Source organism: Pelophylax lessonae (genome assembly GCF_965119305.1).
Source record: "Pelophylax lessonae genome assembly, chromosome: 6".
In the NCBI taxonomy this organism is placed as follows: domain Eukaryota; kingdom Metazoa; phylum Chordata; class Amphibia; order Anura; family Ranidae; genus Pelophylax; species Pelophylax lessonae.
Window position 1 is genome coordinate 196,558,767 of NC_138773.1, and position 24,739 is coordinate 196,583,505.

At 40.4% G+C, this 24,739-nt stretch overlaps 1 protein-coding gene across 3 annotated transcripts in view; it reads left to right on the forward strand.

Moving 5' to 3' along the window:
* The window catches only part of PARD3B (par-3 family cell polarity regulator beta), a 2,025,707-nt gene that overhangs the window by 528,554 nt on the left and 1,472,414 nt on the right, over positions 1–24,739 (forward strand). For all 3 annotated transcript variants that reach the window (XM_082260765.1, XM_082260766.1, XM_082260767.1), the window contains exon 5: positions 22,379–22,467. In XM_082260765.1, coding sequence (XP_082116891.1) covers positions 22,379–22,467 — 89 coding nt within the window. The remainder of the gene's footprint in view (positions 1–22,378; positions 22,468–24,739) is intronic.

Sequence of the window (24,739 nt, forward strand, 5' to 3'; positions counted from 1 at the left end):
TATTTATATACTGTGTGTGTGTATGTATATATATGTGTGTGTGTATATATATATATATATATATATATATATATACAGTGCCTTGCGAAAGCATTCGGCCCCCTTGAACTTTGCAACCTTTTGCCACATTTCAGGCTTCAAATATAAAGATATAAAACTGTAATTTTTTGTGAAGAATCAACAACAAGTGGGACACAATCATGAAGTGGAATGAAATTTATTGGATATTTCAAACTTTTTTAACAAATAAAAACCTGAAAAAATTGGGCGTGCAAAATTATTCAGCCCCCTTAAGTTAATACTTTGTAGCGCCACCTTTTGCTGCGATTATAGCTGTAAGTCGCTTGGGGTATGTCTCTATCAGTTTTGCACATTGAGAGACTGACATTTTTGCCCATTCCTCCTTGCAAAACAGCTCAAGCTCAGTGAGGTTGGATGGAGAGCATTTGTGAACAGCAGTTTTCAGTTCTTTCCACAGATTCTCGATTGGATTCAGGTCTGGACTTTGACTTGGCCATTCTAACACCTGGATATGTTTATTTGTGAACCATTCCATTGTAGATTTTGCTTTATGTTTTGGATCATTGTCTTGTTGGAAGACAAATCTCCGTCCCAGTCAAGTCTTTTGCAGACTCCCATCAGGTTTTCTTCCAGAAGAGGTCCTGTATTTGGATCCATCCATCTTCCCATCAATTTTAACCATCTTCCCTGTCCCTGCTGAAGAAAAGCAGGCCCAAACCATGATGCTGCCACCACCATGTTTGACAATGGGGATGGTGTGTTCAGGGTGATGAGCTGTGTTGCTTTTACGCCAAACATAACGTTTTGCATTGTTGCCAAAAAGTTAGATTTTTGTTACATTACAGTGACATTAACCCTGGCTGTCCCAGTGCAGTATAACACAATCAGAAGAAGGCTGCTGCAATACTCATCCCATCCCTACAGTAACATTAACCCTGGCTGTCCCAGCCGGTAATTGTTGACTTTAACCTGGATTGACAGCTCTCTCAATATCGCAATATATATCGTTGGAAAAAAAATATTGCAATATACTTTTTTCCAATATCGTGCAGCCCTAGTTTCTGCAGTGTGGCACTGTTTGTATTCATGGGCCTGATAAGGTGTTGCCTACTGAATATTGTGAGTATCAAGATGTATTTGACAAGATGCGTGCTGGTACTCTTCCTCCTCCTCGTCCGTACAATTGTACCATAGACTTGCAACCTGGTGCCATTCCCCCTCGTGGCAGGGTTCATCCTCTCTCGGTTGCAGAGAATAAAACCATGGAGGAGTACGTGGTGAATGTGCTTGCCCAGGGGCACATTCGCAAGTCCGCTTCTCCAGCGGGTTCTGTTTTTTTCTTCATAAAGAAGTAGGGGGTGAGTTGATTATAGTGGCCTCAATTGCATCACAGTCAAGAATGCATACCCAATTCTGTTGATTACTGATTTGTTCGACCGCCTGAAGGGAGCAGCTGTCTTTACCAAGCTTGACCTAAAGACCGCGTTTAATACCAGAACTGGTCATTACGAATATCTTGTGATGCCCTTTGGCTTGTGCAATGCGCACACTGTCTTCCAGGAGTTCATCAATGATGTCTTTCGTGATATGTTGTAGCAAGGCGTGGTAGTCTATTTGGACGACATCTTGATTTACTCGGACTACATTGAATCACACTACCTTGATGTCAGACTGGTGCTGCAACGGTTACGTGAGAATGGGCTTTTCTGTAAGCTTGAGAAATGTGGATTCCACCTGTCTCAGGTTGCCTTCTTGGGCTACATCATTTCTGCTAAAGAGGTTCTCCATGGACCCTCAGAAGGTTTCGGCTGTTCTACAAAGGCCTCGCCCTAGTGGTCTCTGTTCCATTCAGCATTTCCTTAGGTTTGCCAACTACTATCGGAAATTTATTAGGAACTTTTCCTCTTTGGCCAAACCTCAGATCTGACCAAGAAGGGCAGCGATCCCAACAATTAGACGCCTGCTTTCGAGGCCCTAAAGTCTGCTTTCACTTTGGCTCCCATTCTGTCTCATCCCAATCCTGGTTTGCCCTTTGTCCTAGAGGTGGATGCCTCTGAGACTGGTGTAGGCGCCCTCCTGTCTCAGTGTCGGACACCTGATGGACCCTTACTTCCTTGCGGGTTCTACTCCAAGAAAATGTCTCCAGCTGAATGCAATTATGAGATTGGAGACGGAGAGCTCTTGGCCATTAACCTGGCTCTCAAGGAGTGGAGGCACTTTCTTGAAGGTTCTGTGCTTCCAGTTCTCATTTTCACTGCTCATAAGAATCTGACATATCTTTTGGAGGCCAAGAGGCTCACACCCCATCAGGCCAGATGGGCCTTATTCTTGTCTCATTTTAACTATGTGGTCTCCTATTTGCCTGGCTCCAAGAATGTTAAAGCTGATGCCTTGTCTCGCCAGTATTGTGAGTATTCCAGGGAGGACTCCGTGCCGAACGCCGGTCATACCTTCGGATCATATCCTGGCTGCCATCCGCACCAACTTAACCTCTCCTCTTGGGAAACAGATCTTGGCTGCCCAACCTGATGTTCCCACAGAGAGACCTGCTGGAAAATGTTTTGTACCTGAGGGGTTGTGCATCAGACTGTTGCACATGTACCACAATACCAAGACTGTTGGTCATTCTGGTAAGAACCAGATGTCCTGGGCTATTTCCTATCAGTTCTGGTGGCCTTCTCTCCGCACTGATTTTGCTGTGTATGTGGCTGCTTGTTGGATCTGTGCCCAGGACATATCTCCATGGCACCTTCCCTTGGTCCTACTGCATCCCATTCCCAATGGGGAGCGTCCCTGATCTCACCTGGCCATGAATTTTATTGTGAAACTTCCCGCGCCTCAAGGTTACACTCGTGGTTGTCCACCGGTTCTCGAAAATGTGCCACTGTGCTCCGTTTAGGCGGGCTGCCTACCACTCAGGAGCTTGCCTCGGTGTTTGCCAGGGAGGTTTTCCGCTTACACGGGTTGCCTAAGGAGATTGTCTCAGACCCTGGGAGCCAGTTCGTCTCCAGGTTCTGGCGTGCCTTTTGCTCCCAGTTGGGTATTCGACCCTCCTTATCCTCAGCCTACCATCCACAGTCCAATGGTGTCACTGAGCATTCCAACCAATCTCTGGAACAATTTGCAATTTCTCCGCTGCTATATCTCTGACTATCAGGACAATTGGGTTGATCTGCTACCCTGGGCAGTGTTTGCCAGGAACTCTGCCATCAACTCGTCTTCTGGAATGTGTCTATTCATGGCCAATTATGGGTTCCAACCCTTTGTGTTGCCTAAGTCGTACTCGCCACAGTACATCTCGGCTGTGGAGGAACATCTTTGTGTCCTCTGTTTCTTTTGGGTGCAGATTCAAGAGTCTTAACTTTTCTCAGCACTGCGTCCGCACCAGGCAAACCATAGATGTTTTTCTACTTCTTCGTACCAGGTCGGGGAGAGGGTGTGGTTGTCGACCCGTAATCTCAACCTCAGGGTACCTACTCCTAAACTGGCATCTCGTTTTGTTGGGCCTTTTCACATCCTCCGCAAGGTGAACCAAGTGGCCTATGCCCTTGATCTTCCTCCTGGCATGCGTATCTTCATTGTCTTTCACATGCCACTTTTGAAGCCACTGGTTTGCAATCGCTATACTTCTTCACTTCCTTGCCCTCGTCCCATTCCTGTGGGCAATCATGAGGAGTATGAGGTTAGAAGCATCTTGGATTCTCGTTTGTCCTGAGATCAGGTTCAATACCTGGTGCACCGGAAAGGGTTATGGTCCTGAGGAGCACTCCTGGGTTCCCTCCACTGATGTTCATGTTCCCACCCTTCTCTGCGCTTTCCAAGCTCACTTTCCTCACAAACCGCCTTTTATTCCGTGGAGGAGGGGTCGTTGAGGCGAGGGTAATGTCAAGATCTTACCTTGCTTTCCTGTTGGCAGCTATCTTTGACATGTGCAGACTACTGTCTTTTATATACTCTGTTTGCATCATCACTTGCCTGCTTCCTGGGCGTCGCTCAGTGATGATGATGCACACTTGACTATATAGATCACCTGTTGGCTTGCAGTCCTTTGCCCTTGTGTTGTGCTCCAAGGTGCATCACTGCTAGCAGTCTTCTGTTCTCCATGTTCCTATGTGCTTGGCTTGGCTGACAACTTTCCTGGCCCTCGATTCCGCATCGGCAGACGACCCGGCATCATCAGACTACCCGCCTCTGGACTCGACCCCGGCTTGGATGACTAACCGCTTCTAGACTTGATTCCGGCTTAGATGACTGCCGGCTCTGGACTTGACCCCGGCTGTTCCTGATTTCGCTCCTCACTCTTGCTGTGCATTTATTGTTGTTGCTCTAATAAACTTTATTTTATTGCATCTTCATGTGGTCTGGTTTCCTGGCACCCTGACAGGTTGGCTACAGTTTAGCCCTGAAAATTTTTTCTTGCTTTTCCCACCAATAATGTTTGACACTGCTTTGGGACGTCCCAATGGTCAAGGAGATCAGGAGCTGTTTCCATCAATGAATGAAAGAAAAAAATTGGTTTTTGACTTACCGTAAAATCCTTTTCTCTGATGTGCCCTTCTTCAGATAGCGATACATCTAAATTATGCTAAATATACACACATTTATATATGTTCAAGCAATAATAGGGAATCCTTTAAGCCACCAATTAGCAATTAAGACAACAAAGACATCTTCAATTCATTATTCACAAGGCTAGGGTATGGCTAAACATAGCGAGTCCATCCCCCAACATATTGTCAGTAGCATCCAATCATTAACCTAATAATAAAAAAAAACACATTTTTTTTTACAAGGGTATATAAATAACAATCACAAATAATTTATCTCAAATACCCTCCAATGTCAGATATTAAAATCCTTCACACCACTGGGTCATAAAAAACAAAATGTTTTTTTTTTTTTTTTTTTTATAAACCAATATAAATCCAGTTCTAAGTTTACCCCTCTGGGCTGTATTGTATCTAAAATAATGAATCCATTGAACTTCTTGCATTCTAAGAAGTAATTCACGATTACCACCCCAATTTTAGTTGGAACACTGTGTGTCCTTTTTCTAAAAAAATGTCTTGCAAGCCACAATTGTACCAACCTGTCCCTGATGGAGTAATGTTGGGCAATTTGGTCCTTAATTTCCTGGGTTGTTTTACCAACATAAAGTAAGCCACACAGGCATTTGGGAATATAGATAACATATGATGACTGACATGTAGTGAATCATTTTAATACTGTATCCTTTATGTGGGTGTGAGAAGCATTTCCCTCTAATCATTGAGTTGCATTGTATGCATGGATATGAACCCGTGTTTTGTGGCCCTAAATATGTCACAATGGGACTGGGTGTATTGTATTGATCAGTCTTCACCAATCTGTCTTGTAATGTCTACCCTTTCCTATATGTGGACGGGGGGGGGGGGGGATTCTGTCATAGTTGGATAATTTTCCCTCAAAATGGACCAATGTTTTTTAATTATTTTGTGTATAAAATAAAAATGGGTGGAATTAAGACACAAATGGGAGCCTTTACATTTTTTAATTGGAGGTACCCTGGTAGTCATAAGGTTATTTAACTCCCTGTTGATCATTTCTATCGGATAACCCCTTTGTGTCAATCCTGCCCCCATTTCCTTAAACCACTTCTCACATACCTATGGATTATTAAATATTCTTTTTACCTGAGTTAGTTGGCTTTTGGGGATAGATTTAAAGACCCCAGCTGGATGAAAGCTATCAAAATGTATTAATTGATTGTGGTCTGTAGGTTTAATATACAGATCGCTCTCAATATGACCATTTTTGATTGACAGTGTAGTGTTTAAAAAATAAATTTCCATTTGACTAAATGTAATGATACATTTAAAATCTAGTATTAAATAGTTCAAGTAGTCATTTAACAATATTAGGGTTCCAATGTCGCCACCCTTATATCGCGAACACTTCATCAATAAATCAAAACCATTCCTTACAGTTCTCTAAAAATATCATATTATTTTAAACAAACAATGTTTCAATCATGTTCAGAAATGTGTTAGCATATGGGAGTGTGACATTGGAACTCATTGCCGTTCCCCTGAGTTGTAGAAAGTGATATTCTTTAAACTTTAGGACGTTCTCTTCCAAAACCACCTTAAGTAGCTCTAATAGGAAGGATGTTTAGGTATTAGTATACACATGGGAATCAAATAAGTGTCGGCGGCACGCCTCCATGCCCAATTCGTGTGGAATTATTTTGAATAAACCTGCTACATCCCAAGTAACTAAGTAGGAACTAATTTCAACATCAATTTCCTGTAATTTATTCAAAAAATCACTAGTATCCTGTATATAGGAAATAGTAGGTAGTAATTACCAATGGAGTCAAGCATTTGTCAAGATATTTTGCCAATGTCCGTGTCCATTAAAACGATTGCTCCACTCTTGTTGGCCGCCTTGATAACAATATCATGCTGAGTTAACAAGGTGGACAATGCATCAAGTTAAATTTTAGACAAATTATTAGAAATATGATCTTTTAGTATTATCCCTTAGGAATGAACCAATATCTTGATCAACTTTATTAATGAATACCTCCACTGCTGAACATGATGTTGGAGGTGCAATTTTACTTTTGATATTAAGGTTAAAATTCCTAATGGATAATGGCAACACCTGAGTATATTTGGCTTCTAGTCTAGGCACCCCAGGTAAAAATTTGTATTAATGTGCATAAAGAAGCCAAGGAAATATGGAAAAATCTCCAAAAGGCTTGAAATTACAGATTAGACATTCTTATAATATGTCAAAAAAATGGGATTTTAGTTCCACAATTGACACTTTCAAAATTACTGAAAACAAAAAAAATGGTGTCTGCAAAAATGTGGGTACCCTGCAGAATTTATAGCATGCACTGCCCCTTTCCAAGGCTGAGACCTGCCAGTGTCATGGATTGTTCTCAATCATTGCCTGGGAAGACCAGGTGATGTCAATCTCAAAGGTTTTAAATGCCCAGACTCATCTGACCTCAGCACCATGGGATCTTCTCAGCAGTTGTCTAGAAAACTGAAACTGACGCTCACAAAGTGGGAGAAGGCTATACAAAGATAGCAAAGCATTTTCAGATGTCAATATCCTCGCAGGATTGTGAGAAAAACAGTTCAAAACCTATGTTTGACTGCAGGATCCCTCCAGAAAGATCTGGCAGACATTAGAGTTGTGGTACACTATTCCACTATAAAGAGATACTTGTACAAATATGGTCTTCATGGAAGTCATCAGAAGAAAAGCTCTTCTACGTCCTCACCACAAAAGTCAGCGTTTGAACTTTGCAAATGAACATATAGACAAGCCTGATGCATTTTGGAAACAAGTTCTGTGGACCGATGAGGTTAAAATTTAACTTTTTGGCCGGAATGAGCAAAGGTACCTTTGGAGAAGAAGGGGCACATCATTTAATGAAAAGAACCTCTGTCCAACTGTTAAGCATGGGGGTGGATCAATCATGCCTTGGGGTTGTATTGCAGCCAGTGGCACAGGGAACATCTTACGAGTAGAAGGAAAAATTGATTCAATCAAATTTCAGCTAATTAAGGATGGTAACTTGATGCCATCTGTGAAAAAGCTGAAATTAACCACTTAAGCCCCGGAGGATTTGGCTGCTAAACGACCAGGGGGTATTTTGCGATTCGGCACTGCGTGACTTTAACGGACAATTGCGCAGTCGTGCGACGCTGTACCTAAACAAATTTTGGCGTCCTTTTTTCCCCACAAACAGAGCTTTCTTTTGGCGGTATTTGATCACCTGTGCGATTTTTTGATCACGCGCTATAAACAAAAAAAGAGCGTCAATTTTGCAAAAATAGCAATATTTCTTCCCTTTTTTTTATATGAAATTCCCCCAAAAAAATGTAAAAATCCAAATTTTTTAACATTTTCGGCCAATTTGTTTTATGCTACCTATGTTTGGTAAAAAAAATCGCAAAAAGCGTATTTTGATTGGTTTGCGCAAAAGTTATTGCGTTTACTGACTAAGGGAAAGATTTTTGTCATTTTTGTTGTTTTTTTTTTTTAGCGCGTAATGGCGGCGATCTGCGATTTTTTTTGCGGTACTGCGACATTGGGGCGGACAGATCGGACCCTTGACTGACATTTTTGACACTTTTGGGGTTACCAGTGACATTTATACAGTAATCAGTGCTATATATATGCACTGTTACTGTAAAAATACACTGGTAGTGAAGGGGTTAACTTTATTTGAGAGGGAGGGGCTGTGTGTGTCCCTAGGGGCGTGATTCTTACTGTGATTGGCTGTGGCTTCAGCTGTATGCAGAGTGATCAACGGATCTACATAGTAGATCCATATGATCAGCTCTCATACAGAGGGGAGAATGACAGGCAGCTTGTTTACACAAGCTGCCTGACTTTCTCCCTCTCCCCCACCGATCGCAGAGTGGCCGGCGGACATCGGGTCCGCCGGTCACACGCGCGGGGGGGTCCGTGACCACGCGGGAGCGGGAGCGCGCCTCCGGTGGCGCGCGCTCACTCCCTAGACCCTCACAAGCTAGTGACGTAGCCCTACGTCACTTTGCCTGTGAGGGGCTGACCGCCGACGTAGATCGGCGTGCGGCGGTCGGCAAGTGGTTAAAGAGAGGATGGCTTCTACAAATGGATAATGATCCTAAACACACCTCAAAATCCACGGGGGATTACATCAAGAGGCGTAAACTGAAGGTTTTGCCATGGCCTTCACAATCTCCTGACCTCAACATAATTGAAAATCTATGGATAGACCTTAAATGAGCAGTGCGTGACAGACAGCCTAGAAATCTCAAAGAACTGGAAGACTTTTGTAAGGAAGAATGGGCAAAGATACCTCAAACAAGAATTGAAAGACTCTTGGCTGGCTACAAGAAGCATTTACAAGCTGTGATACTTGCCAAAGGGGGCAGTACAAGATATTAACTCTGCAGGGTGCCCAAACTTTTGCAGATGCCATTTTTTTTGTTTTCTGTTGTTTTGAAAGTGTAAATGATGGAAATAAAATCTAACTTTTGTTGACATATTATAAGAATGTCTAATCTGTAATTTGATGCATTTTGGAAATTTTTCCTTCTTTCCTTGGCTTCTTTATGCGCATTAATACAATTTTTTACATGGGGTTCCCAAACTTTCCATCCCCACTGTATATATATATATACAGTGTATGTATATATATATATATATATATATATATATATATATATATATATATATATATATATATATATATATATAATGTCTTAACCACTTGCTGACCACACTATGGCTACAGCGCACCCAGCCAGTTCTGGGAGGGCATCATATGACATCATGCCCATGGTGGTGCGATCTGTGATCGCTGTGTCACTAGGACACAGCTAATCACAGATCGGGGTAAATGGCCAATCACAGCAGCCTTTTACCACGTGATCAGCGGTGTCCGATCACAGCTGTTCGCGATGTAAACACAAGGCGGTTATTGGCATTCCTTTCCTCATGCTGACAGCGTGAGGAGAGGAGAGCCAATAATTAGCTTGTGTAAAAGGGACATCTACACTGATAATCAGGCCCATCATTATCTGTGCAGCCCCAACAGTGTCCACCAGTGCTGCCAATCAGTGCTCATTAGTACATTAGATTGTACGCTCCTTGAGGGCAGGGACTGATGTGAAAGTGTAATGTGTATTTAAAGCGCTTCATAAATTGACAGCGCTATATAAGTACCTGAAATAAATAAAATAAATTAGTGCTGCCAATCAGTGCCACCCATCAGTGCAGCATAATCTGTGCCACCTTTACAGTGCCCATTAGTGCGGCCTACCAGTGCCCATCAGTGCAGCCTCATCAGTGCACATCAGTAAATTAGAAAAATTATCTGTTTGCAAAATTTTAATTTAATTTTAATATAAAAAATGTTTTTGTTTTTCAACATTTTCAGTTTTTTTTCATTTATGTAGCAAAAAAAAAATGTGATGATTAAATGCCACCAAAATAAAGCTCTGTGTGAAAAAAAATTATATAAATTTAATTTGGGTACAGTGTTGCATGATCGCGCAATTGCTATTCAAAGTGTGACAGTTCTGAAAGGTGAAAATTGGCCTGTAGGCAAGTTGTAGGCAAGTTGTTAAAAGCGCTCTCAGACAAAGGTCTGGTCAGATCATCTCTCGCTCCTTAAGGTCCAGATAGACACTCACCGAGTACCTATCCACACACACTGCTCATGCAGCAACTGGTCTCCAGGGGAAGAAGCCCTGAACCATAGACAGCTTCTTCTCCATTTTGAAGGAGACCAACCAATCGGAAACAACTCACAATTATAAATGCAACCCGGAAATGGTGGTTCGTCACTTCCTCAAGATGCCAAATACTGTGTAATGTACGTCGGAGCAGGAATTTGTCACTTCCGGATCCCATGGGACGTTGCATCCAGGCGAGCGGTAAAAGTGAGGCTTGGCCCACACGCCAGCATCAGGGAAATACTTTTTCATCCACACAAGCTGTATACACAGATGCCAGGCAATAGACACATTTGCATGTGAGTGCAATACCTTTCATTTTTGTTTCTGCCCAACTACTTTAATAAACATACGACACTAAGGAATTTTTATTCATGTCTCATGTGGAGTTACTTCCCTCCCCACATCTCATATTGGAGAAAATGATTGTAGTGGTTACAGTAGAGGAACCTTCTAGTTTTGAGTCTCTCAGGGCATTTTAACCTTCCTGTAAAAAGAGGTCAAACACCTCTGGTGAGTTCTCACCTATCACTTGAGCACTAGCAGTGAAGATAGAAGATTATCCTAACACTGAATAATTTTGTTGGTGTTGGGTTATCGTCACACTGGACTTTACCCTTGATTTTTTGTTAATTGAATTTATGCTCACTATTATACTGTAGTTTTATTGATGATTTTCAACTCTCACATTATGATGATTTAATATGTTATGTGCGAGCGCCATACTTTGTTTTGGAATATACATACACAGCTTCTTGACTAAAAGAGCCAACTCAGTCAGGATGCTGCTTTCCAATATAATGTGGACCCATTCCAGGTGTTTAAAATCAATAGAAAATATGTGCCTACTTCTGTGCAAATATAGACAGATGACTATAATACCAGGAAATATACAAAACATCCATCAAGAAATAAAATAGAGTCCATAAAACATCTAAAAGTGCTAATGAAAATATTCCTGCCGATGTTGTGCTGATAAAGTAGAAACTGAAAACATCAAGTGACTAATTCCATAGGAGAGCAGATCACTGTGACAATCGAGCTCCAAAAATAATGGATTGTCTGAAAGTGCTTTTGTATAATCCACCCCAGACTGCTGTCCTTATATATGAATGCAAATCACAGATGGATACATCAAGATGGAAATCCCATATGCATGGAAAGGAGGCTAACAATAGTAAAGTGGCACTTAAAAATGTAAACTCACGTAGCCAGAAAAGTCAGCATGTCATAAATGCTACAAAAAAAACACTTAAGACACTAAAGCCACAAACCTGACTTGTGTGTAGATCAAAAGTGTCCAAATGTATTGATGACACTGGGAACCCACTCTACAGGTACAAGTTTTGTCAGAATGACTTCCTCAGAAGTTACTAGTCCTGGAGAATACTGCACTCCAATTTTGTTTCCAAAATTGCCATGACCCATAAGTTCATGGATGCCACTAGACCTTTGAAGGTATGCTGTGGTATCTGGCACTACACTGTCAGTAGTGGATTTTTTAAGAATCTTATTTGTTTTTTAGCACATCTCACAGATACTCGATTGTATTAGGACCTAAAGAATTGCAGGCTAAGTCGACACCTCAAACTCAACTATTTTCTAGCCATTTTTGCAGCGTGCCAGGGTGCATTATCCTGCTGAAAGAGGCCATTGCCATCAGGGAACAATTTTTTTCATTAGGTACATGTCAGGTAACATCCACATGAATAGCAGGACCCAAGGTTTCCCAGCAGAAAATTGTCCAAATCATCACACTGCCTTCGCCAGCTTGTCGTCTTCTCATACTGCATTCCCTGGTGCCATCTCTTCTCCAGGTAAGTGACACACATGCACCTGATCATCCATATGATATAAAAGAAAATGTTATTCATCAGCCCAGGCTACTTTCTTTGATTGGTCTGTGGTACATTTCTGATGCTCGTTTTTGCAGCCCCAAACATAACAAACTATGATGCCCATTTTTTGTCACCTCCAGGGACAACATGCTAACTTGCTGCCTAATATAGCCCACCAACTTAAGTAAAGGACATGTTAATTGTTAAAGAACTGAATTTAATATGCTTGTCAAAGTTCATTGTATCAGGAAAGTATTGATAAGGTAAATCATACCTAGTTTTGAGTGAATCACCATCCATTAAATGTCTTCTCCTATATCTTTCTAAATGTTTTTGTAGGCCAGGAAGACCGTCCATACTTGTGATTGGCAAAAATAAACATTTATCATGGTAATGGAGCTAGAATGTGACACTAGCAGACAGTATTTAAGTTTCCTGGTTTAAAAAAGGGCCAAATGCATATAAAGTCCTCACTTTCTAAGGCAGCAAACTTTCTAAAGGATGGCACTCTTCCCATTGCTCCTTTAGTTTAACACATTTATTTCTAAATATTATTATATTTCTTGGACCATGAGTGAAAGCTTTAACACAACCACTGAAATGTATTGCTAGATAGTATGAAAGTCTAACAAAAAACAATCTATCTAGTTAAATAAAAGAAACATTAAGAGAGCTCTAAAAAGTTACTAAATACAATGAGCAAGAAAAGACATAGGACAAATATTTAGGTATAAATGCAAGGGATATATTCCAGAATTACAAAGCTACTGCACGTGAGGGCCCCATTCTGGTAATTGGTGTTCCAGAGACTTCTCTCCCCAGACTTAAACTAATATAGACCTATCTCTCAAAGACTTGCATGGGGCCCTCCCGATTGGTGAAACTATATTACCCCTCTTCTTCATCTGGGTGTATCTCATCCATGATTGGACAATTTTCCCATCCCCTATATTTAGCATTATTCTCCCCCTCATTAGCACCTCCTCTCTTGAGTAGAAAATTATTTATGCTAGGTCATAACCTTCTTTTGAATGGGGTATTAGGTATGCAAGGTCATATCCTGGGAAAATTGTGCATTCCTGAACAGTTGGTCATCCTCTCTGCATATCTAATGAGAGCGTCTTTTGTAGTGGGTATAGTGTTAACGGAGGGTGTTCAAAAGCCTGGTCTTGATAAATACTTTGGCCCTGTATAGTATGAGAGAAGGTACTTAATTTAGATTAATTTTAGATGTTGTTCTTTCTCGCATATAAGTTTACGACTGGTAAAAAGCAGAGCATCTTCTGTGGCACCTAACATGTTTAGCCCAACCCAACATTCCTGCACTTCAAAAGAAACTGGTAAATAAATAATTTCTCACACTAAGACCTGAAAACCTTGTTACCATAAATGTGTACATATACTTATATAGGAAAACCATAAAAAAACAATATCTCATACCACTAATCATTGTTACTTATTTAAAAATATATAAATATCTATTTACAGTAGCTAATGGAGATCACCTATAAACTCCTCCATAAGGCAGCATAAGAATAAAACAGCTTTTCACATTTTTGTGTTAGAATTTATGTATTATACAAGGTGCATGGAACTGTACATTCAAAATCTGTGGTTATGGGGGAAGCCTAGTAAATGTAGCGTATGGTGGAATATTTACATCTGTATATATGTGGTTTGTGAACATTTAAAGCAGTATTCAACCCACACCAAAAATGTAAGATATTGCCGCTAGATGTGGTGGTTGCATTAGTTTTATTTTTAAGGCTTTTTTCCTGTGTTTTTACTTGGTGTTCTGACTAGTAACACACTTCCTGTATTAGAGTGCCTACACTCTGGATGAGGGAGCACAGGGGGCACCTTTGGACAGCATCATTGTCAACCTTGGGGGAGTGTTAGATGTACAAGCAGATTTAAATATACTAACACGTAGAAGCCAAACTCCAGTTAATGCTTTATAATCAGTTACAAGAATTTTTTTTTTTTTCTTTTAGGATAGGAGTTTTATATGAATAAATAAAAGCTAATCATTGTTAGCACCCCCGTGTTAAATGTTTTTTTTCTAATCCCTGAAACTGCTGGAGAGCGTGTTCTTTTTTGAAAACCAGCAGACTTACTGATCAAATTAGTAGACGAAACAAAAGAAAGCAAGCCTAAAAAAGAAAACCAATGCAGCCATTACATCTAAGAATTGGTAAGCTGCAATATAATTAACGTTTGCCTTTGGGTTTAATGCTGCTGTAAAGGCTTATATTAAAACTACAATATTTTCAGAATAATGAAAAGTTTCAGGGCCTGTTTGATTCACTTATCATTGTCCAACACAGCAACTATTAATCATCTAAGTAAGAAATTCTTGAGACCGAATGGTGCCATCATTAATCAGGGTGTAAATAGTGGCATTAGCTTAATGGTATTCATTGCAGTATCCCAGTAAATAGCTTGTATAAGCTAACATTTAGTTACACTGAAGGAAGATATCCAGTACAAAGTACTCTGTATCAATTCTTTTGTCACTGTGCCATCTAGAGATTTACGTTTTCCAGTTACAAACATCTCAGAAGTGACCTCTTCAGGCACGATGTCTTTTATGGATTTGGTAGTATTTACATTAGTGCCATAGAGGCCTGAGTAAAGTACATTAAAGCTAATGCATCACCTGCTGTCAGTAGTCTTCGGTGTTTGGGACAAGCCTTCCCAATAAGGCAAAATGGATAAAAACAGATAATGTATTGCTTATTGGCAGACACTGTCATTCTCATTTCCAGTTCTTTTAGTTTATTGCTTACAAAGGTCTCTGTGGCACACAAAGACTTTTGATGAGAAGAAAAAAAGAGAGTAGTAAGTAGCATTATTAATCTTTTAATTTATTTATTTTTTTTAAGTTAAGTCAATAAGTGTTAACTGTGAACTGAAACTTAAATAGGGTGGATTGCGCCTGTGTGGTAGACTTTTTTTTTTTTTTTTTGCAATAACCACTGTTACATTTTTAAAGATTGGTCATAGTTTTAATTTTTTTTTTTTTTTTTAGGAATTGGTACTTTTCAAATATATTTGTTTTATTTTATTTATTACAAATACAAAAATGGTATGCTGCCTCAAACAAATTACTCCGTCAAACCTAAGTTAATCTAGCAAAATTCAATTTCACTGGAACACCTTTGGAGTGATATTGGATTGTGAAGCACTGAGCACTTTATTATACTGGCACATCTACAGTGGACTTTATTTAAACCTTACCATATTTTTGATTATATTTTTGAATACATTTTTGATTATTTGATATATTTATTTGCATTGCACGTTGCACAGCACATCAGCACTTGCACTTTATTTTTTTTATTTTTTTGTAGGAAATTGAAGTTTTCTAGATTAATGTAAGGTTGATTGCATCATTTGTTTGATTTAAATGAACAGCACACCGTTTTGTATTTGTATTTTTTAACACCACAAGGGTCTAGCTCAAAATATATTTTTTCTTTTATTGTATTTACTTAAACTATTACATTACTGCTATATTATATTAAAAACTAATGTGGTAAAGGCCTCTTTTAGGAGTGATGTTTTATAAATATAACTCCAGAAATAGCCCTTAGTCTGTAAGTGTGGCTGTTAATGCCAGTGAACAGAGCCTCGGATGGCTCCTTGCATAAATATGGTGTACAAGGCAGATCCTAGCAGCTCTGTATCTTAGGATCACTGTGATTGGTCATAAAGAGACCAATGACAGCATCACATGACATAAACCGTGTGTATTTATATTTGTGATCCTGCCCCTTCTTTCTACAGACGAGGAAGGGGGGAAATTAAACTAAAGAATGGAGGAGTAAATGCATGAAAGTGTTTGTTCAACAATGCCAGAAGTCTACCAAGCAAACTAAGTGAGTTGGATGCTTTAATGCATGAAGAGAGCTATGATATAATCGGTGTTGCTGCATCTTAGATTCATTGTTCACATGATTGGGCTATTAATTCTCCTGGCTATGCTCTCTTTTGGCGAGGCAGGTTAAAGCTGGTGGTGTCTGTCTCTATGTGAGAAGTGATCTCAAAGTGAGTGTGGAAAAGGACCTAGTTGATGGATAGTGTGATGAGACTGGCACATTATGGGTGGGACTGCGTTTGAGTGTGTGTACTACAAAATTAATCATTGGAGTTTGTTATAGGCCAACCAGTGTTGTGATGAGAATTTGAGGATTTGGAGAATGGGGAATTTTAACTACCCTGAAATTGACTGGAGTGATGTCACAGCTGGAACAGTTAAAGGGCAAGAATGTATATACCTACATTACATACAACTTTATGGTACAGTTCATAGAGGCCCCAACTAGAAATAATGCTCTGCAGGACCTGGTCATTTTTCAAACCATGCAGAGCTAATTATTAATGTTCATATAAAATAAATCTGGGTAGCAGTGACCATAACACAATTTAATTTAATGTAAGCTGTACACAACAAACACATAAAAAAATAAATAAATAAATAAACAAAAATAAAAAAAAACACTTATTTTCCTAGTCTGAGGGCTGCTCTTCAAGTCTTAGACTGGGAGGGAATATTGGCATTGATGAACAGAAATGGGAATTCTTCAAAATAACTGTATGTGAACACACTACAAAATATATTCTCAGAGGTAATATGCTTAAAACGCTATATATATAAAACCTATATGGCTCATGGCCGAAGCTATAAGTAAAGAGCTTTTAAAAAATATAAAAAATAAGGAACACTATCGTGATTTAAACGTTGCAAAGAATATGACCACAAAAGGTCAAAACAAACGACTAATTGCAAAAAAGAGTAGGACAAACCCCCCAAAACTCTTTAAATATATTAATAGTAAAACGTTCAGGTCTAAGCATGTAAGCCCTTTACAAAACAATCTAAAGTGGTTGACTGGGGACAAAGGGAAGGCAAATTTATTAAATATCTATGTATGTATATACAAAGAAGCATTAGGGAGCTCATGTCCATAATGGGGATAATATTGACACAGGCCCAAATGATCCACAATGGCTCAAAATTGATATGGACCAGATCCCACTCTCTAGATTTAGTAGGGCAAGAGAAGGATTGGGTGGGGTCAGAATGTCTGTAATAGAAGAGATTAGACCAAATACCTGGTTCCAGAAACTTGTAAGGCTCCTACAGGACCAGAGAATATGATGCAGGTTGCCTACACTTGGCCACAATTACGCCAACATAGAGGTGAATGGGAAGGATATCATTTTGCCACTCTATAGGGTGTGAGGTAACAACGAGAGATTATTTTTTGAGAGAATCCCTAATGGTTAGTACATCTTGAAATACCATATTTAAATTTGAATAACTGGATCCATTGTTCTGGTGTATAGGCTTTCTTTATGTCTACTTCCCATCATAGGAGAGGACTAGATTTACAGAATGTTGTTTTGCAGTTTAGGGCATTATAAAAGAGAGAGATGCCTCTGGGGCCAGGTAGCAGGGACTCCTAATAAGAGATTATCGATGAGGGAAGTTTTACTGCTGGAATAGCATTGTTGCTCCAGAAACTTGGTAATGCTGATATAAGAAAGAAATTCAGAAGAAGTGATAATTATATAGGGTGTTCAATTCAGAAAAGGACTTAGGTACGCCATTGTCAAGGATATCATCAACCCGCTGGATATTATGATCACACCACTTTTGTACAGACATGTAGGGGATTAGGATTTCTAACGCCTTAAAAGGCATACGCAACTGCTGAGACTTAGAGGGATCCCCTGGGAAGGCTAATAGAGCCTTCCACGCTTTAATAGAGGTTTGAGTTGTAATTGGTAAATTATGCAATTGGAGTGGTTTCCAACAGCCAAAAGCAAAATTGAGAGACGTTGTACCTTTACCATTGCTACTTCAGCTTGAACCAGTGGATGTCAGAGGAGGGTGTAAACCCATGTTTGATATTTGATTTAATAATTGATTTAAATAATATGATTTTATTTAAATGGTTTGTTAAACTCATATGTACCCATAAGTATCTTTCTGAGAGCCTTAGAGTGTTCCCTTTATCCTGACAAAATTACACCACACATCAATAGCCAAGAACACCAGACCCTAGATATCTGAGGTTTAAATAAGACAGATTTCACCTGAATACTCCCTAAGAAGGTTCTAACCACTAGCACCCAATCTGGAATACCTGCTTATAATTTCATGGATTTAACGTTTTAGTAACTGTAGTGTAGTGCTTAATTTCTCCACCTGAATAATCAGCATATTTGTGTTTTTTAGATATGAAAATAAATATACCATCTCAATTTTATGTTCACATATATATCACCTTTATCTGTAGGCATTGTTTCAATTTAGGGTCCTTTCACACGGGCTTTCCTCCCTGCAGACTCAGTTTTGCTCAGCGGGGATCGATCTGCCGATCCCCGCTGAGCAGATGGATGACAGGTCCTTCTTCGCTTACTGTGCAGAGACGGACCTGTCAGAGCCCTGCTCTCCTCTATGGGAGATCAGATGAAAATTGACCGCCTGTTCGTTTTTATCCGATCTGATCCTCCAGACAGATGGAAAATGGGGTTACCCTCTGTCTGGATTTCACGGAAAGGATGAGATCGGATAGCAGCGGGTGTCAGCGGAAATGTCACCGCTGACATCTGCTGCTCTATAGGGGTGCATGGAACATCAGGATCAGGTTCGCCTGAAAAACTGACGGACGGACCTCATTGGATAGCTAGTGTGAAAGGGGCCTAAGAGCTAATGTTCACCTGTTCAAATATGTTAAAAAGGCAACCATTTCCATGGGGCGCACTTACTTTTTCACATGAATGGGAAAAAACTAAATGTGTGTATATATACAGTATCTCACAAAAGTGAATACACCCCTCACATATTTGTAAATATTTTATTATATCTTTTCATGTGACAACACTGAAGGAATGACACTTTGCTACAATGTAAAGTAGTGGGTGTACAGCTTGTATAACAGTGTAAATTCGCTGTACCCTTAAAATAACTTAACACAGCCAATAATGTCTAAACTGCTGGCAAAAAAAGTGAGTACACCCTTAAGTGAAATTGGACCCAAAGTGTTAATATTTTGTGTGGCCACCATTATTTTCCAGCATTGCCTTAACACTATTGGGCGTGGAGTTCACCAGAGCTTCACAGGTTGTCACTGGAGTCCTCTTTCACTCCTCCATGATGACATCATGGAGCTGGTGGATGTTAGAGACCTTGCGCTCTTTCACCTTTCCGTTTGAGTATGCCCTACAGATGCTCATTAGGGTTTAGGTTTGGAGACATGCTTGACCAGTCCATCACCTTTACCCTGAGCTTCTTTAGCAAGGCAGTGGTCATCTTGGAGGTGTGTTTGGGGTCATTATCATGTTGGAATGCTGCCCTGCGGCCCAGTCTGCGAAGGGAGGGGATCATGTTCTGCTTCAGTATGTCACAGTACATGCTGGCATTCATGGTTCCCTCAATGAACTGTAGCTCCCCAGTGCCGGCAGCACTCATGCAGCCCCAGACCACTCCAACCACCATGGTTAACAGTAGGCAGGACACACTTATCTTTGTACTCTTCACCTGGTTGCCACCATACAAGCTTGACACCATCTGAACCAAATAGTTTCATCTTGGTCTCATCAGACCACAGGCAATGGTTCCAGTAATCCATGTCCTTTGTCTTCGGCAAACTTTTTGCGGGCTTTCTTGTGCATCACCTTTAACAGAGCCTTCCTTCTGGGACAACAGCCATGCAGATCAATTTGATGCAGTGTGCGGCGTATGTTCTGAGCACTGACAGGCTGATCCCCCACCCCTTCAACCTCTGCAGCAATGCTGGCAGCACTCTTACATCTATTTCCCATAGACAACCTCTGGATCTGACGCTGAGCACGTGCACTGAACTTCTTTGGTCGACCATGGCGAGGCCTGTTATGAGTGGAACCTGTCCTGTTAAACTGTTGTATGGTCTTGGCGACAGTGCTGCAGCTCAGTTTCAGGTTCCTGGCAATCTTCTTATAGCCTAGGCCATCTTCATGTAGAGCAACAATTCTTTGTTTCAGATCCTCAGAGAGTTCTTTGCTGTGAGGTGTTGAACTTCCAATGAACAGTATGAGAGAGTGAGAGCGATAACACCAAATTTAACACACCTGCTCCCCATTCACACCTGAGTCCTTGTAACACTAACGAGTCACATGACACTGGGGAGGGAAAATGGTTAATTGGGCCCAATTTGGACATTTTCACTTAGTCGTGTACTCACTTTTGTTGCCAGCGGTTTAGACATTAATAGCTGTGTGTTGGGTTATGTTGAGGGGGCAGCAAATATACACTGTTCTACAAGCTGTACACTCACTACTTTACATTGTAACAAAGTGTAATTTCTTCAGTGTTGTCACATGAAAAGATATAATTAAACATTTACAAAAATGTGAGGGGTGTACTCACTTTTGTGAGATACTCTATATATGGCAAGAAAATTGTTGCAATTACAAATGTGAATTTCTGTTTATTTATTTTGTTTGTATTGGTATGACACAAAAAAGTGGAGAAACAAAAAGCCAAATCTGACACATTCCATACAAAACTCCGAAAATTTACAAGACAAAATTTTTGGCACCTTCTCAAAAATTTAAGAAATAATTGCATTTCAAGTTTGTGATGCTACTGTAATTTGAGTTAAACTCACCTGTATCAATTAACAGGTGCTGACAATATAGAAATCACACCGACAACCAGTTAAAATAGTGAAAAATTTACTCAGCCTTTCTGTTGTATGTCTGTGTGCCACACGGAGCATGGAGAAGAGAAAGAGCAGCAAAGAATTGTCTGAGGATTTGGGAATTAAATATGTGGGAAAGCATAGACAATCGCAAGGTTACAAGTCCCATCTGCAGAGATCTTAAAGTTCCTGTGTCCACTGTGCACAACATTTTCATGAAGTTTACAGCCCATGGCACTGTAGCTTATCCCCCTGGACGTGGAGGAAAGAGAAACCTTGATCAAAGATTGCAACAAGGGTTTGAATCGTGGATGAAGAAACTCAATCAACTTCCAGGCAAACTCAAGCTGACCTTCAAGCACAGGGTACAACTATGTCAGCTTGCACTGTACATCACCATTTGAAAAAAAAAAAGGGACGCTATAGAAGGAGACACAGGAGGACTCCACTGCTGACACAGAAACGTAAATAAGCCAGATTGGAGTTTGCCAAAACTTACCTGAGGAAGCCAAAATTATTTTGGGAGAATGTGCTGTGGACAGACAAAACAAAATTATAGCTTTTTGGTAAAGCCCATCATTCTCCTGTTTTCAGAAAAAGAAATGAGGCCTTTAAAGAAAAGAATACAGTCAAACATGATGGCATCAATTCACTGATGTTTTGGGGTTGCTTTGCTGTTTCAGTAATGGATGTCTTGACCGTGTGCATGGTATTCTGAAATATGAAGGCTACCAAAGAATTCTGGGGTGCAATGTGGAGCCCAGTTTCAGAAAGTTGAGTCTTTGTCAGAAGTCATGGGCTTAAAGCAGGACAACAACCCAAAGCAAACGTCAAAAGCACCCAGAAATGGAAAGAAAAAGCGCTGGACAGTACTGAACTGGCTAGCAGTGAGTCCAGATCTAAATCCCATAGAGCACCTGTGGAGAGATCTCCCAAGCAATTGGGAAAGGGAACCCTTCTAATTTGAGAGACCAGGAGCAGTTGGTAAAAGAAGAGTGGTCCAAATTTCCAGTAGAGATGTGTTAGAAACTCATTGATGGTTACAGAAAGCGATTTGATTTCATTTTTTTTTTTTTCCCAACAGGTGTACTACCAAATATTAAATTGAGGGTGCCAATAATTTGGTCCAGTACATTTTTGGGGTTTTGTGTGGAATGTGTCAGCTTTGGCTTTTTGTTTTGTCTACTTTTTTTGTGTCATACCAGTACAAACAAGAGAAATAAACAAGAGAATGCCTAAACATTTGTAATTGCAACAATATTCTTGGTGAAGTGGTGCATTATCTGACAGAAATGCAGGGTTGTCAATATTTTTCTATCACTGTATATACTGTAGATTTGCAATGTGTATTGAGCTCATCTACAGTTTAGGCTTAATGGCTGTTTAAAAACAAAAAATTGTAAAGGTATTGGGTGCATTTCTTTGTAAAAGCCTTGTAAACATATCTTATTTGTTTCATTTGAAAGTGTTAACATTTTTATATTTTACTCCTGTACATGCTGGAAGATGTATTTAAACTAAACTACAGAGTTTACTAGTTTGACTTACATGCCAAATATCTTCATCAGCTATTGTTTTAATAGACTTCTCACGTTTTTAGGGTCCGGCCTCCATATCTTCAGATGGTCAGAAAGAGCTCAGCTGGCAAGATGACCATATGAAATCGCAGAAGGCCAGATTTATGTTCAGGTAATATTAAAGTGATTGTAAAATCTTTTTTTTTTTCTATAAAAATAAACATGTTATACTTACTCTGTGAAGTGGTTTTGCACAGAGCAGCTCCGATCCACCTCTTTTCGGGTCCCTCTTCGGTGCTCCTGGCCCCTCCCTCCTGTTTAGTGTCCCCACAGCAAGCAGCTTGCTATGGGGGCACCTGAGACAGATCACAGCTCTGTGTGTCCATTCAGCCCCCTTTCTCGTCATCATCTCTGCAGGTGACAGCTTCAGGTTAGACAACATACAGATATGTCGTGGCTTACTTCCTGGGTTTTGGGCACGCACAGCTGCTGATCTGAGCTATGATTAGCCACAACACGAGTCTGTCAGCTGGTTACAGCCAATGATTTTGGCTGTATACCTGCTTATCATCTGTGGCCTATCACAGCACAGACATTTGTGTGTGTTTTAAAATAAACACACATAATTTGCCTGATTTCTTCCTCCCTGGGCTCTTTCCATTCAGGGAGAGAGGTCATCCAGATTATGTGTGAGTACAAGCAGCACACATACACTTGCAAACACTTGTTAGGTACATTTAACCCCTTTATTGCCCTCCAGTTAACCATTCGATTGCCTTGTCACCTAGCAAGTGTAATTAGTACAGTGACAGTATACAGTATTATCACTGTATTAGTGTCACTAGTGACATCAGTGTCAGCACCAGGTAGTCCACCACACTATCACATTCATACCATAAGTAGCTGATCACTGCCGTTACTAGCATAGTGCAGCTACCAATCTTGATCGCGATCAGAACTATACTAGTGTCCCCAACTGTATAGTGTCCCGAAAAAAGCAGTGTTAGATGTGGGATTTTTTTTTTCCCTCTATCGTTCATCGACAGACACAGCTCCTTATCTTCATGAATCATAGGGTTATGCTTGTCCCTCTAGGAATAGGCACTAGGCAGGAAAAAAAAATGTAAACAAGCCTATGGGGGCTGTTTCTGCAGGCATAACCCCTCAGACTCTGCTGTCATCAAACAGTTTTGTTCTGCCTAATGTTGGCAATAGGACCTAGCCCCCTGCTGGGACTTCGGTCTTAGCTGTAACAGGGAAAGTTTTGTGATTTTTATTTTTTTTGTTTCTGCGTTTGTTTCCCACCCCTCATGATTATACTGATTTGGGACATCCCTATGAGTCATGAGGATAAGGAGCTGTCAATTCGATGAACGATAGAGAAAACTGGAAAGAACGATAGAGAACTGGATTTTTGTAAGATCTTACCGTAAAATACTTTTCTCTGAAGTTCATCGACAGACGTAGCACCCGCCTCTCTACTTCTGAGGTATGGGTTTTTTTTGTCATCTAAACACTGCTTGCAACTAAACTGTTTGATGAGAGCAGATTCTGAGGGGTTATGCCTGCAGGGACAGCCCCCATAGGCGTGGTTATGTTTTTTTCCTGCCTAGTGCCTATTCCTAGAAGGAGGAGCATAGCCCTATGAGTCATGAAGATAAGGAGCTGTGTCTGTCGATGAACTTCAGAGAAAAGGATTTTACGGTAAGTTCAGACCACAGGACATGATTATTTTTGTGGGTTTTCTTGTGCCTCATCTTTAGAAGAGGCTGAGACGACAGCCATGCAGACCAATTTGGTGCAGTGTGTGGCATATGGTCTGAGCACTGACAGGCTGACCCCCCACCCCTTTATCCTCTGCAGCAATGCTGGCAGCACTCATACGTCTATTTCCCAAAGACAACTTGTGGATATGATACTGAGCACGTGCGTTCAACTTCTTTGTTCGACCATGGCGAGGCCTGTTCTGAGTGGAACCTGTCTTGTTAAACTGCTGTATGTTCTTGGCCACCGTGCTGCAACTCAGTTTCAGGGTCTTGGCAATATTTTTATGGCCTAGGCCATCTTTATGTAAAGCAGCAATTTTTTTTTTTTTTTCAGATCCTCAGGGAGTTCTTTGCCATGAGGTGCCATGTTGAACTTCCAGTGACCAGTATGAGAGAGTGAGAGTGATAACACCAAATTTAACACACCTGCTCTCCATTCACACCTGAGACCTTGTAACACTAACGAGTCACATGACCCTGCGGAGGGAAAAATGCTAATTGGGCCCAATTTGGACATTTTCACTTGCGGGTGGACTCACTTTTGTTGCCAGCGATTTAGACATTATTGGCTGCGTGTTGAGTTATTTTGAGAGGACAGCAAATGTACACTGTTATACCAGCTGTACACTTACTACTTTACATTGTAGCAAAGTGTCATTCCTTCACTGTTGTCAGATG